The sequence below is a fragment of the Moschus berezovskii genome, chromosome 11, assembly GCF_049115385.1.
Source record: "Moschus berezovskii isolate FMDL1 chromosome 11, NW_MosBer_1.0, whole genome shotgun sequence".
NCBI lineage: Eukaryota > Metazoa > Chordata > Mammalia > Artiodactyla > Moschidae > Moschus > Moschus berezovskii.
In genome coordinates this window covers 14,150,465-14,163,886 of record NC_142470.1, presented here as the reverse complement: position 1 = coordinate 14,163,886, position 13,422 = coordinate 14,150,465, and the positions used below count along the sequence as shown (strand labels likewise).

General features: G+C 45.6%; 1 protein-coding gene across 2 annotated transcripts in view; it reads right to left on the bottom strand.

Annotated features, from left to right (window-relative positions):
* TTLL11 (tubulin tyrosine ligase like 11) overlaps positions 1-13,422 on the bottom strand; it is a 262,378-nt gene that overhangs the window by 43,054 nt on the left and 205,902 nt on the right. The window contains exons 1-2 of one of the 2 annotated variants that reach the window (XM_088841165.1): positions 6,376-6,912; positions 3,772-4,023 (exon numbers count right to left, since the gene is read on the bottom strand). In XM_088841165.1, coding sequence (XP_088697291.1) covers positions 3,772-3,851 — 80 coding nt within the window. In that variant the 5' untranslated portion in view covers positions 3,852-4,023; positions 6,376-6,912. Of the gene's footprint in view, positions 1-3,771; positions 4,024-6,375; positions 6,913-13,422 lie in introns of those variants that run through there. The other variant, XM_055399529.2, reaches the window with a different exon arrangement.

The window sequence follows — 13,422 nt, the reverse complement described above, 5'->3', positions numbered from 1 at the left end:
CTGGTTAGATAGAGTTAACTCTAGACAAGAGGACGACAGTTCATTATTTCTCATTTCTTGGTGGAAAAGAAAAATAGAATATAGCCAGACTTGCATTAGCATAATTCACTCCTAAAACTGCTGATCTATGCAACACATTATGAGAGATGGTCACTGGAAATAAATTCAATCGGAATGTTTATTATTTTGTTCCCTCCAGTTCTCTTCCAGGAACTTGGAGAGGAAGAGTGGGTAGGACAGATGAAAGCCAAATTCGACTTCTGCTGTTTGTGTGGGAGCTCGGAAAGGAGGTTCTCTAGCCAGCAAATATGTCTCTAGCATGGTGCTCCAGAGAAGGGCACTTGGTTCGATTTAACATATGGCACAAATATTATCAATTCATAATGAAGCAAAATTTAAACCCAAGTGGAAAAGAGAGAAAGAATAGTTGTTAGCAAGAAAAAACGCTCGCTGTCAAATTTAGCTGGCAAGACGGAATATATTCAGATACAAATCTGAAAGCCGAGATCACCTTTTACAACGAAGTTGCTGTTGGGATGTCTTAGTACATTTTTAAAGGAGAAATGTATTAACTGTTGTGCGATGGGTCCTTCGTGTCTTCCTTCATCCTTAATTACCAGGGACACTTGCCGGGGGAGGGGCCGAGGGAGGGGAGAAGGGCTCACTGTCTGGGTCCTTCTGCTCCAGCTACCTCTTCTTCCCCTGGAAACATAGTCATTCGTCACGGTCACCACAGCTCCCACTAACGGTTCTCGGCCACAGATTGGGAAAGATGGCTGCAGGACCTCCTGGCTGCTAACATCACGTATTCGCGTTTTGCATGCTGCTGCTAAGTCACTTCAGTCTTGTCCGACTCTGTGTGACCCCATAGACAGCAGCCCACCAGGCTCCCCTGTCCCTGGGATTCTCCAGGCAAGAACACTGGAGTGGGTTGCCATTTCCTTCTCCAATGTGTGAAAGTGAAAAGTGAAGTCGCTCAGTCATGTCCGACCCTTAGCGACCCCACGCACTGCAGCCTACCAGGCTCCTCCATCCATGGGATTTTCTAGGCAAGAGTACTGGAGTGGCTTGCCATTGCCTTCTCCCCTTTGCATGCCTTCTCCGTTTTGCATGCAAACACTCTTAATCAGAGAGAACAAAGGGGCGGAAGAACCCTAAAGCCTCTCACACAGAGACCGATTTCTAGCAATATCCCTGATATCATCCAGTTCCCGTCTGACTGCCTTTTAAGAACCTTCTTTGCTAGAATGGTTCTCGAATCTTCTCAAGAATTTCCTTTTCCAGATTGTGTATGAGCATAGCAGTCCTCTTTATATACCTCAGCCTCTCGCAGGCCACATACCGGTGGACTTGATGGGCAGTCATGTGTTGATTGAACCCCAAATAATTTTCTGAATCACCGACATTCTGTATATACATGCATTGAGATTTCACATAAAAATCGGTATTTCTAGCTTCTCTAGAAAAACCAAAAGCTCTAGTGATACTATTCCCCAACAACCTTTCTTTTTTTTTGTTGTTGTTGTCTTTTTTTTTTTTTTTTTTTTACAATATTATATTGGTTGGTTTTGCCATACATTGATATGAATTTGCCCCGGGTTTACATAAGTTCCCCCTCCTGAACCCCGCTCCCACCTCCCTCCTCCCTTTATCCTCCCTCTGGGTCATCCCCGCATGCCAGCCCCGAGCATCCTATAACATGCATTGACCCTGAACTAGTGATTCGTTTCACATATGACAACATACGTGTTTCAATGCCATTCTCCCAAATCATCCCACCCTCACCCTCTCCCTTAGAGTCCCAAAGACTGTTCTATACATCTGTGTCTCTTTTGCTGTCTCGTATACACAGTTCTGCCCTCCTTATCCTTGTAGATCCCACCCACCGGTTTGTTTATCCTTCCTGCCTGCACTCTCCCCCCACCCATCCCCCAGGCAACTGAGACGTGATTCTTGTAGTATGTCATCTTTTCAAATCTCCCCTGCTCTCTCACAGCTTAATAGAATTGTATTGACACTAGGAAATAAAAGGAAGCATCTGACTGATGTCTTTTGCTCATCCTTCCTTCTTCCTTTTTCCTGCCTGGAATTTGACCATAGTGGCTGGATTTTGAGCAGTCATCTTGTAACCATAGGGTAACTCTGAAGCTTGAAGCATATGCTCAGGATGGGTAAGCAGAAAGACAGAAATTGGGGAGTTGATCACATTTCAGAGTCATTAACCAGCCCTAGAAGCCCCACTGCCAAGCTTCCTGTTATATGAGAGAAAATTAGTCTAACTATTTAAACCACCTATAGATGGGTATCTATTCGTACAAGTCAAATGCAGTTCCTAAATAAGTCAGAGAGTATCACGTTAGGTAGTTTTCTCAGGGAAATAACAGTACATACCTGTTGACTTTCTTGAAAATTCCCTCTGCCTCATGGAAATAATAACCACAAGACTCCCATTTCACCAACAGCTCCTGTAAACCAGGCAGTGAGCCAGATCCTTTATGATATAATACATCCATCCCAACCTCATAACAACCCTGTGAGGCAGGAGAGATGATTACCATTTTACAGATGAGGGAACTGAGACTCAGAGAAGACAAGGGATTTGCTCAAAGCCACACAGCTACTAAGTAATGTGCTTGGCTCTGAAGCCAAACCCCAAAGCCTGTGTTCTTTCCACTGGGCTTTCTTTCCACCTGAAACTAACACAAAGCCCTTCTCAGAATCACTGTGAGAATATGACTTCAGGTTTATTGAGAAGGCAAAAATTCCTACTGATACTTCTGCATGCTATCCTATCAGGAGTATCAGAGGGCTAGAGTGAGAATTTATAAAATTCATTTAGAGAAAAGCACATGACAAAGTGGTTTCCAATTCCAGACTTCTAATTATTTGCCTTCATGAATAAAACTATGAAGAGGGTGACTTTGAGTTACTAGATAGAAATATTAAAACTAATGATGAGAAAAACAACAGCAGCATTGAACACTAGCAGATAGTTTCTCTGAGGTGTATAACATACAAGCCTAGGGCACTGGTAGCTTCATCCCCATTTTCTAGGACCATCAAGGTTCAGAGACCGTCATTAACTTACCCAAAGTCACACAGCTAATAAATGCTCCTGTACTGCCCTCAAAGTGCCCTAGAGGGTAGAGGCAAGTTAATGAAAACAACAATCTTAGGAGGTTAGGTGGCAATGGCCTATTTTGTAGGATGTGGCAAAAACACAGTTTCTTTGTCTCGTGCTTCATGCAAATTTTGTATTATACTTCATAATATAACCACATTATTTTTATGCTGGAACAATTGTATTAAATTATTTATCAACTGAATTATTTAACTTTTCTCTCTTGAAAATGACACTTTGGAAAGATAGGCCTTGCTTCTCTGCTGTGGCTTCATAAATGCTCAGCACTCAGCCATGCACCCTGGGGAGAACTTCACCCAGTTTAGGAAGCACGAGATCTGTCTGAGTCCAAGGGGCAATTATTCACCTCTGGTCTCAGGATCCTGCTCAAGGTAGCATGGAATTGTTTTTTAACCACAAGCACAGGGCTGTGAATGCTGTCACATCTGTAGCATTCATTAATTCGTTCAACGAACAAGAGTGTACTATATGCCAGGCCCAGTGCCAGCTGCTGGGCCAATCCCAGCCCAGTGAGGCCCAATCTGGCATCACAGATTCTCCCAGGGCCAGTCAGGTAGAAGGGGCCAGCCAAATGTCAGGCTGGTCTCCAGGCTGCCGAACCCCAGTCAGAGGGGGCTGGTCTCACTGACCTGATGAAGGTACGGAAGCCTGTTGGTCCCAACTTCATCGTCCCCTTGATTCCCAGGAAGCGGATAAATAGGTTTGCCATCCTGTCCACCAGGCGCAGGTAGTTGAACTGCTTTGCGTACTTGGGGAACACCTGCTTGAGGCAGATGGAGGGCAGGTGGGCGTCAGGGTTGGCGTTACCCTGTGAGACACTGGCCAGATCGCTGTGTGTGGGATTTTCTTGTGAGGCTAACGGCTTCCCCAGCAGCTGAGACCTGTAACACACAAGGAGTTAATGATAGAACCAACATTTAGAGTGGGTTTGCACACAGAACACTTTCTCTGGCAAATTCTCCTTTCCTTTAGATTTACAGCAATGGTGGGGGTAGGGGTGGGGGTGTGTGAGTATTATGACTATTCTTTTCTTTATTTAATTAGGCTGTGCTGGGTCTTAGTTGCAGCATGTGGGCTCTAGTTCCTGACCAGAGATCGAACATGGCCCCCCTGCACTGGGGAGCCCAGAGTCTTAGCCAATGGACCACCAGGGAAGTCCCTATTATTACTAGTCTTAATGTATAAACCGGAGAATTGACCTCAAAGAAGCGACCTGCCCAAAGAGTTCTACCTGTGTATACCTATGGTATATATATGATACCTAATTCATATTGATGTACGGCAGAAACCAACCCAATATTGTAATTAGCCTTCAATTAAAAATAAGCAAAATTTTTTTAAAAGTTAAAAAATAAAAGTGACCTGCCCAAGTTCACATGGCTGAGAAATTGAGCCCCGGACAGAGCCACAGGACGAGATACATACACTTCCTCTGGTCTACCATCTTAGTTTCCCAATATGGACAACTTCCTTTCCTGTACTCATGATTCAAAAGAATACTCAATTATGAAGGAGTCTGGGTTTAGTTTCAAATTCCTACTTATGGGTAGTAATTGAATAATTAGGAAATATAAAAATCTCATTGAGGGCTGGCAGGAAGCCATAGGCACAGTTCAATGAACAATTTGCAAAGATACATCAGTTACCCAATTCTAGGAATAGGCACAATTACGTTTTCTGGCTTAACTATTTTCTTATTTGGAACTCGTACAAAAAAAAAAAAAAGAAATGATTAGAGTGCTGTGATTCCTATTTGGGTATTTTATCCTGAAATTTTCCTGAGAGTCAAGAAAGTTCACAGCCACTCACACTCAGATATGCCCCTCCAGCTGGAATGTTCTCACCTGTTTACCATCCAGGATGGCCCCCAGGTACCTCCCACCGACACGGCTATTTCCCCTCCCCCCAAATCCGCATTCCGCGTCTCCTCGAAGGTCACCACCATCTGCCAGTGACCCAATCAGGGAACATTAGAACAAACACCAACCCCTCCTTCTCCCTCTGCCTTCATGGCCTCCTTAGCGTTTCCTGGAACCTGGTCCACTGTCCCAACTGCCCTGGCCTTGTCTGTCCTCTCCTGGACTCTGGCAATAGGCTTCCAGCCTCCTGCCTTTCCCATCCACAGATCCATCCTCTACAAGGTATCCGAGGCCGCCTTCCAAAACAGACCTGGCAGAGATGCCCACTTCCGACATTGGTCCTCTTTGAGGTTCCTGAGCGCCTATGTGATCAAGTCCATAGCCTCCCTCTGGCATGCGAGCCTCTTCCCGGTTTCCTCTCTGCCCTCCTCATTTCTTGTCACTGCCCTGGACACGCTATACCTTTCAAGGCTTTGACCGCTGCCACCACCCCAGCCTGCTAGCCTCTGGCCCGGCCTGGAGGCAGAGACTCATGCTTGCTGGACACCCAGTTCCCTTCTACAGGCAGTGCCCATCTCTGCACCTGCAGCTCCTCTTCCTTCCTTGTCTCCTGTCCTGCCCATAGCTGATGGGGTGAGGGTGGGGTAGGCGTAATCCTTTCCACCTGTGTGTTCATTCCAGCGACAGAACCCTTGTAATGGGGAAGAACAAATCTGACTCCATATTGAATCTGTTACTTTTACTTTAGCCTTTGTATTCTATTGTTTTTGCCGCAAGTCCATCACTAAAGGGATGTTGCCGATGAGCTTAAATGACACATAACAGTCCATCTCTGGGAAGGCTGTCTTCCATGGAAAGAGGTCAAACTAAAATATCTTTGTTTAGTTCACAGGAAACCTTCTGACTAGGCCCACCTCTGAAGAGCTGCAGGAAGGAAGAAATTAACACATCCCCTCTGGGGTCTGACCGGAACCAGGACTTTAGTCACTCCCCTTTTAGTATTAAAGGAAGCCTGAATTCTAACTCAGGGAAGATGGTTCTTTGTGATTCTGGTCCACCATCTTCTCAGCCTGCTGATTTTTTGAATAAAGTCGCTATTCCTTGCCCCAACAACTTGTCTCTCTATTTATTGGCCTGTCGTGTGGTGAGCAGTAAGAGCTTGGACTCAGTAACACCCTGAGCACGGTGTACACAGCCAATAAATACTGTCCAACTGGCTAAGAGATCCAGGAAAAAAAGAGCCGCATCCCACGGCAGTGAGATCAATACCAAGGCCATTTTCTACTCTTCTTTATTAAATGGCCTCGTTCTCAGAGCTCCCACTTCCAAGCATGCCATCAGTCACCAAGTTGGGCTATCTTAGTATCTTCGTACCTGCTTTCTGACTCAGCCTTTGAAATCTTCCTCGGCCTTGGCTGCCTGGCACATTTCTGCTCCACTTTCGGAACCAGCTCATCTGTTCCCTTGACCACACTGAAGATCGTCTTTCAGGTCCACTCCAGGTCCCTTGGACGTCTGCATTTCTCGAGTCAACTGCACTGTATTTGCTTACGTGCCAATCCCTCTTGCTATTTTGTGAGCTCATTGAAGGCAAGGACCACATCTCATTCAACCCTATTTCTATAGGACCTGATACATGTTAGGTGCTTGGGAAATGTTTCACTGAATTCATTGCATTGGGAAAGTGCTTTTAATAGCAAGTGAAAATGTTAGTCACTCAGTCGTGTCTGACTCTGCGATTCCACGGACTCTAGCTTGCCAGGCTCTTCTGTCCATGGAATTCTCCAGGCAAGAATACTGGAATGGGTTGCCATTCCCTTCTCCAGGAGATCTTCCTGACCCAGGGATCAAACCCAGGTCTCCTGCATTGCAGGCAGATTGTTTACCATCTGAGCCACCTTTAATAGCAAGGTAAGCGTCAAATAAAATATCAAGCTCATGATGCTTTGTATCTACCCCATGCTGCTGCTGCTGCTGCTGCTAAGTCGCTTCAGTCGTGTCCGACTCTGTGCGACCCCATAGACGGCAGCCGACCAGGCTCCGCCGTCCCTGGGATTCCTCCAGGCAAGAACACTGGAGTGGGTTGCCATTTCCTTCTCCAATCTACCCCATAGGCTCCTTTAAACAGGAAAGCGGTTCGATAGAGAAACAGTGTACTCGACGACTCTGCCAAAATGGACTTTTGTTCATGCTGGTTCAAGGAGCCCAAGTCTGAAAGAGAACCCCCTGGTGTGAATAAAAGGTCCTGTAAGTTATGGTTCCTTCAAGTGGGTCTCAAAGCTAGGACAGGCAGAACCGCAGCAGCTCAAAACCTCTTCTAAAGTTCAGCGGCGTGGATGGTTCAAGGAAACAAATGACCCCTCCTACAAAGGGGAGGGACCTGATTCCTCCAGAGAAGCACTCGCTCGGTGGGGGTGGTGGTGGTGGTGGTGGTGTGGTGTGGGGAGTGGGATGGGATGGGGGTGGGGTGGGTGCAATTTCCCTTCAGCTAAACTGGTTTTTATCATCACCTCCTTGAATTTAGGACTGTAAATAAAAGTCAGGTGGTTACTCTTCAGATGAAATAAAATGTTTTCACATTAAGGTTATAGGAAGAAAGACGAGAACAAAAAGCAGCCGCGTTACCGGAAATGAGCTCTTAAATTCCTGGATAAGTGGCAATCACTGACTTTATAAGCACTCATTAAGTTTTTGTTTAAGGAGATTTTGTTGAAGGAAATGTACGGTTTGAATGCACTCCATGACAAAGAAAACGGTCTGAGAACTCTTCAATCAACAGAAGTGTCCCACTTTGGCGATCTCATTTCCTCTTCTCACAACATGTGCAGTCCCAAGTGGTTTCTATACCCTTGTTCCAGATGGAGAAACTGAGGCCCAGTAGGGTGAAGGGGATCTTTGCCCTAGCTGAACTGGAATCACACTTCAGTTCTGACCAGGGCACTTCCCATTTTGCTGCCCTGTTTTTCCAAAGCACATCCTGGTTCACACTGAGGGTTACAAAACCCAGAGGACTGTTATTTATATTTTTGTTTTTAAGTAGTTTTTTTTTAAATTATAATAATCATTATGCTCTTTGTAGGCATATTGAAAACTGTATAAAAGAATAAAAGGAATCAGAATCATTTGCAATCCCACAATTCAGGGATAAACACTAATATTTTAATTTTTTGATCTGTATTTATAAGTTAGGATCACACCATGGGTAGTTTAAATCCTTTTTCTTACACTTTACCATTATATCATGTTTTCCTGTGGCCTTAAGTGTGTTTTCATGAGCATAACCTCTCATGGACATAGGCATGTGCTAAGTTGCTTCAGTCGTGTTCGACTCTGTGCGACCCCATGTGCGACTGTAACCCACCAGGCTCCTCTGTCCATGGGGATTCTCCAAGCAAGAATACTAGAATGGGTTGCCATACCCTCCTCCAGGGGATCTTCCCAACCCAGGGATCAAACACTGTGTCTCTTATATCTCTTGCATTGGCAGGCAGGTTCTTTACCACTAGCGCCACCTGGGAAGCCCATGTAATATTCCATATTATGTCTGAACCAGAATTTAATCGGCCATCCCCGCCCCCAGTCAGATATTATCTACATGGCTTGTCTTTGCTAAATAAGAGTCTGGTGACATACGTCCCCTAAGCCACGTGCTCCCACCCAGAAACATTACACATTAGAGCTAGAAACAGCTTTGAGATCATTCTGTCCAATGATGTCATCTATTTTCTTTTATTGTGGTCTAATGCACATAACATAAAATTCACCATTTTATTTTTAAATTTTTCTTGCCCTACTTCAAGACATGTTGGCTCTTACTTCCCAACCAAGAATCAAAACAGCACCCCTATGCCTTGAAAGCATGGAATTTTAACCACTGGACTACCAGGGAAGTCCTCAGATTCACCATTTTAAAGCACACAAGGCACAATGTTATGCAAACCACCACCTCTATCTAGTTCCAGAGCTTTTTCACAACGATGTCACTTTGGAGGAAAAAAATGAGTTCCAGGTAGACAGGACATTAGCACTGGTAGGTCATCTGACTGGCAGATCATTCATCCAGGGTGGTGGCCAGAGCTTGGGTTGCCTGCTGAGGAGGACCCCACCACCTCCAGGGCACCTCTCAGGCTGGGATGGTTTCCTGGACTGTATGTCAGAGGCTGTCTCCCTCCAGTGTCTGCAGCCTGCCTCCCATCCCACCTCCAGAGCTGCCCAGAAGGAGTATGCTTTCTTCGTGACAGCCTCTCACATTTCCTTCAAGGGTTGCTGCACTTACTGGGTGATTACCACTGCCCTTCCTTCCTGAATCGCAATTAATAACCTCAAGATGAAAAGGGCCCTCAAAGCCACAGATATTTTCATGAACTTGAAGCCACAAATTCAGGTGGAAGGGGTTTTACTCAACTGGAAGAAGGCAGTAAAGATACAACTGATCCAGAAGAAGAACTAAAACAGAGAAACGGTATTTTGCTCCAGATAATTCCAATTATCACACGGAGACCCAAGGTATCACAAATACTGTAAAATCCTGTTTTTAGTTAATAGCATTTTAATGGAAAAGTCAGACTTATGAAATAGAAGTGACTGGTAAAGAAAACATAAATCAAGCTTACTAGTCCTTTGGGGCATTTAAAAACAACTGAATTTGGTGTATCTTTGATTCATTAAAATAGGGGAAAGAATCCTGGAGTGTTTTATCTATTATGATTTTTCAAATAAAATGGAGTTTTGCTTTATTAAAACTCCTGTGAAAAACCCTCTACCACCATTCTGTCTGAAAAGAAAATCACTAGTATTTATCGGAGACCCCCTCCTGGGGCTTCCCAGGTGACGCTAGTGGTAAGGAATCTGCCTGCCAATGCAAGAGACATGGATTCAACCCCTGGGTTTGGAAGATCACCTGGAGGAGGAAATGGCAACCCACTCCAGTATTCTTCCCTAGGAAATTCCATGGACAGAGGAGCCTGGCAGGCTACAGTCCACAGGATCGCAAAGTCGAACACAACTGAGCAACTGAACACACCACACACCCTCGATGTCAAGCAGCTTACTTGATACATTGATTTCGTTGGTTTCTCAAGACAATTCTACAAGGTAGGTAGACATTAGTCCCATCTTACAGCCCAAAGAACCTCGATACTGCCCAATCTTGCCCAATTCCATAAATCAATAGGGGAATCAGAATTTGTCCTCAAGGACTTCCCCCAAAATCCAGTGGATAAGACTCTGCCTTCCAATGCAGGGTGTGTTGGTTCAATCCCTGGTTGGGGAATTAAAATCTCACAGGCTGTGTGGTGTGGCCAAATAAATAAACAGAACTCTTTGAAAAAAAAGAAAGATTGTTTCAAAAAAATAGAATCTGTACTCAGGACTGTCTCAGTACACACTGAGGCTTTGCTCACTACATAACTATTGTGCTAATTTGATTCAAATCAAACTAAAGACTTTTCTTCTGATATTTAAACTATATATATATATATATATTCTTGTAAATTAACAAAATAGGAAGGTAAATAATGAAAGGGCTAGTTTCACAGAAGATGCTTGAGTGCTCTCAGAGAAATAATTCTTTTTTTTTTTTTTTAGTGAAGCATCTCTTCAATCAGTTATTCATTCATGAACCACTTCCCTAGCTCTTACCTGTCCCATGGGCCTGGGTCACACAGGTAAGGCTGACACAGTCCACCTTGGTACCCAGAAGCATGTGACCCGGAGGGGGAATACTAGACCCATCCACAAACAATGTCTGAGCCAGGTGAGAGTGGCTAAGTGAGCATCCAGAGATGGGACCCGCAACATATGGAAGGAGGTCAGTTTAGGGGGTCTCAGTCACACACATATTAAAAAGCAGAGACATTACTTTGCCAACAAAGGTCCATCTAGTCAAGGCTATGGTTTTTCCAGTGGTCATGCATGGATGTAAGAGTTGGACTATAAAGAAAGCTGAGCACTGAAGAATTGATGCTTTTGAACTGTGGTGCTGGAGAAGACTCTTGCGAGTCCCTTGGACTGCAAGGAGGTCCAACCAGTCCATCCTAAAGGAGATCAGTCCTGGGTGTTCACTGGAAGGACTGATGCTGAAGCTGAAACTCCAATACTTTGGCCATCTCATGCGAAGAGTTGACTCACTGGAAAAGCCCCTGATGCTGGGAGGGATTGGGGGCAGGAGAAGGGGACGACACAGGATGAGATGGCTGGATGGCATCACCGACTCGATGGACATAAGTTTGAGTGAACTCCGCGAGTTGGTGATGGACAGGGAGGCCTGGCGTGCTGCGATTCATGGGGTCGCAAAGAGTCGGACACGACTAAGTGACTGAACTGAACTGAACTGAGTCATATACATGAAAGGGAGCAGGTGGGAATATGACCAGGAAGTTAGCATGGGTCTGGGTCTTTATAGGATCTTGCATGTTAAGACTAGCAAGCTTGGACTTGGCAGTGTAGGAGATGACAAGGTTGTGGGGGATTTGGGGGAGAAGAGTGGCAAAATCAGAGGTTCAGAGAAGAGGAACGAGCCTGCCAGAGCTATGCATGCTGAATCGAGGGGGCAGGGGGCTGACGATGTAAGGAAGCCACCGGAACATTCAAGGTCAGTGATTCTGAAAGCATGGTCCCCGGACCAGCAGCATCGGCATCACCCAAGACCTTGTTAGAAACGCACGTGCTTGCCCCTGCCCCAGACCTATGGGCTCAGAAACTGTCTCAGCAAACCCTGTGGGTGAGTGTAATGCGGAGTGGAATCTAAGAATCACTGGTCTAGGTGAAAGAAGATGGATTTGGCGTTTGATCACAGGGGACAGAAAGGGAGGGAAGGCCCTGGATCATGTTCCCAGGCAATCCTGTGGCTTGGCAGAACAGCCTGGTGGGCAATGAGGCTGAACTGGCAGGAGGAGGCAAGCAGGTTCCTTTCCCCACCGCTTGGCCAAGTCGTGTCCCCTCAGCCCCTTGGGGGTTTCAAATGCACACTGGCATTCTGGGAGAAACTGCCAACCATGCATCACAGAAATCCCTTAAATTAGCCTGGCAGCTAATTTAAAGAGTTGGAGGCTGAAGTTACTAAAAATAAACATAACTACCATGTAGCCTGGCTCTGTCATTTGATAAATCTCTTCCATCACAGAGGCTCAATTTGCTTGATGGTGATGCTATCCTATTTGAAGAGAAGGCGATAGATGGGTGAGGCACGTGTTTCAGACTGATGAGAGGGACTTAATGAGAGATCTGGCTGATGTTCCAGTCCCTGTAAGACCTAGATCCACGCTCGGTCTATTCCCACTGGCTTCCCTTTATGCACCGTTCCTCAGAATGCTCATCTGGCCACCTTGGGACCCCCCTGATCACTTTCCTCCATAGCACAGTGTAACATCAGCAACAAAACACGACAGTGATGATACCGGTTATGTGCCAGGGACTGCCATCCTAATCACTTAATCCTGATAAAATCCTATGCAGGAGGTATTGGTATTACCATTTTACAGATGCAGAAACCAAGGCACAAAGAGAGAAACTAATACGTTACAAACCCCAGAGAGAGATGCAGGCAGGTGCCAATGCCCTTGTTTCTAACCACTGCGCGTGCTGCTTCCACACACAGGGAGTTATCGTGCACTGAGTGCCTGAGGGTCAGGTGGGTTATTTGTAACATCTCATTTGACCCTGGCAATCATCCTTATGAATTAGGTATAATAATAAGTGGCTCCATTTTGCTGTTGAGAAATGAGCTTCAGAGAGATTAGGCTACTTTTCAAAGGTCATTCAGCTGTTAAATGGCCGAGTGATATTTGAATAAGGATCTGCTTGAGTTCAAAGCCCAGGCCATTTCCACTCCATCATGTTACAACTCAGTGTAGTGATGAAATCTCATTTTTTCCCTTACAATGGAGGTCACTTACTTACGAGGGAGAGTGACTGGGTGGGTAGGGGGGGACACTTAGTCTAAGCCTACTTCAAACTTGTTGCATTCTTTACAGTCAAACACATAGATGATTAGACCTCCAGATGATCCTGCTGCAGCGGGGTGGGTAGGTGGGTGGGTCTGTCTGCTTGTAACTGACTGCATTGTATGTGGCAACCAGCATCTTATCAGAATGGGGCTGTTCTGTTTTGACTGTCCAACAAATCAACCCCTGTTTTAGAGTCACAGGCCCACACAAGTCACTGATGCAGTTTTGTCATGTGTGTGAATGAACAGAGACCCCCAGTGGCAACAGCAGCAGACTAGGTCCTCTTTCCTGCTTGGGATGAATTCTCGGAGGCACCAGGCTGGGGTACTGCAGGAGCATTCTCCTGCCGGGCCAGGCAATGAATTAACAGAATAGACAAGTAGACTCAGTCTAATACCCTCTTTCCCACAGACCCAGAACTTGGGCTGTTTCCAAGCTGGAAGTGCCTTTAGGGTCACCAGGCCCAGCCCCCTCA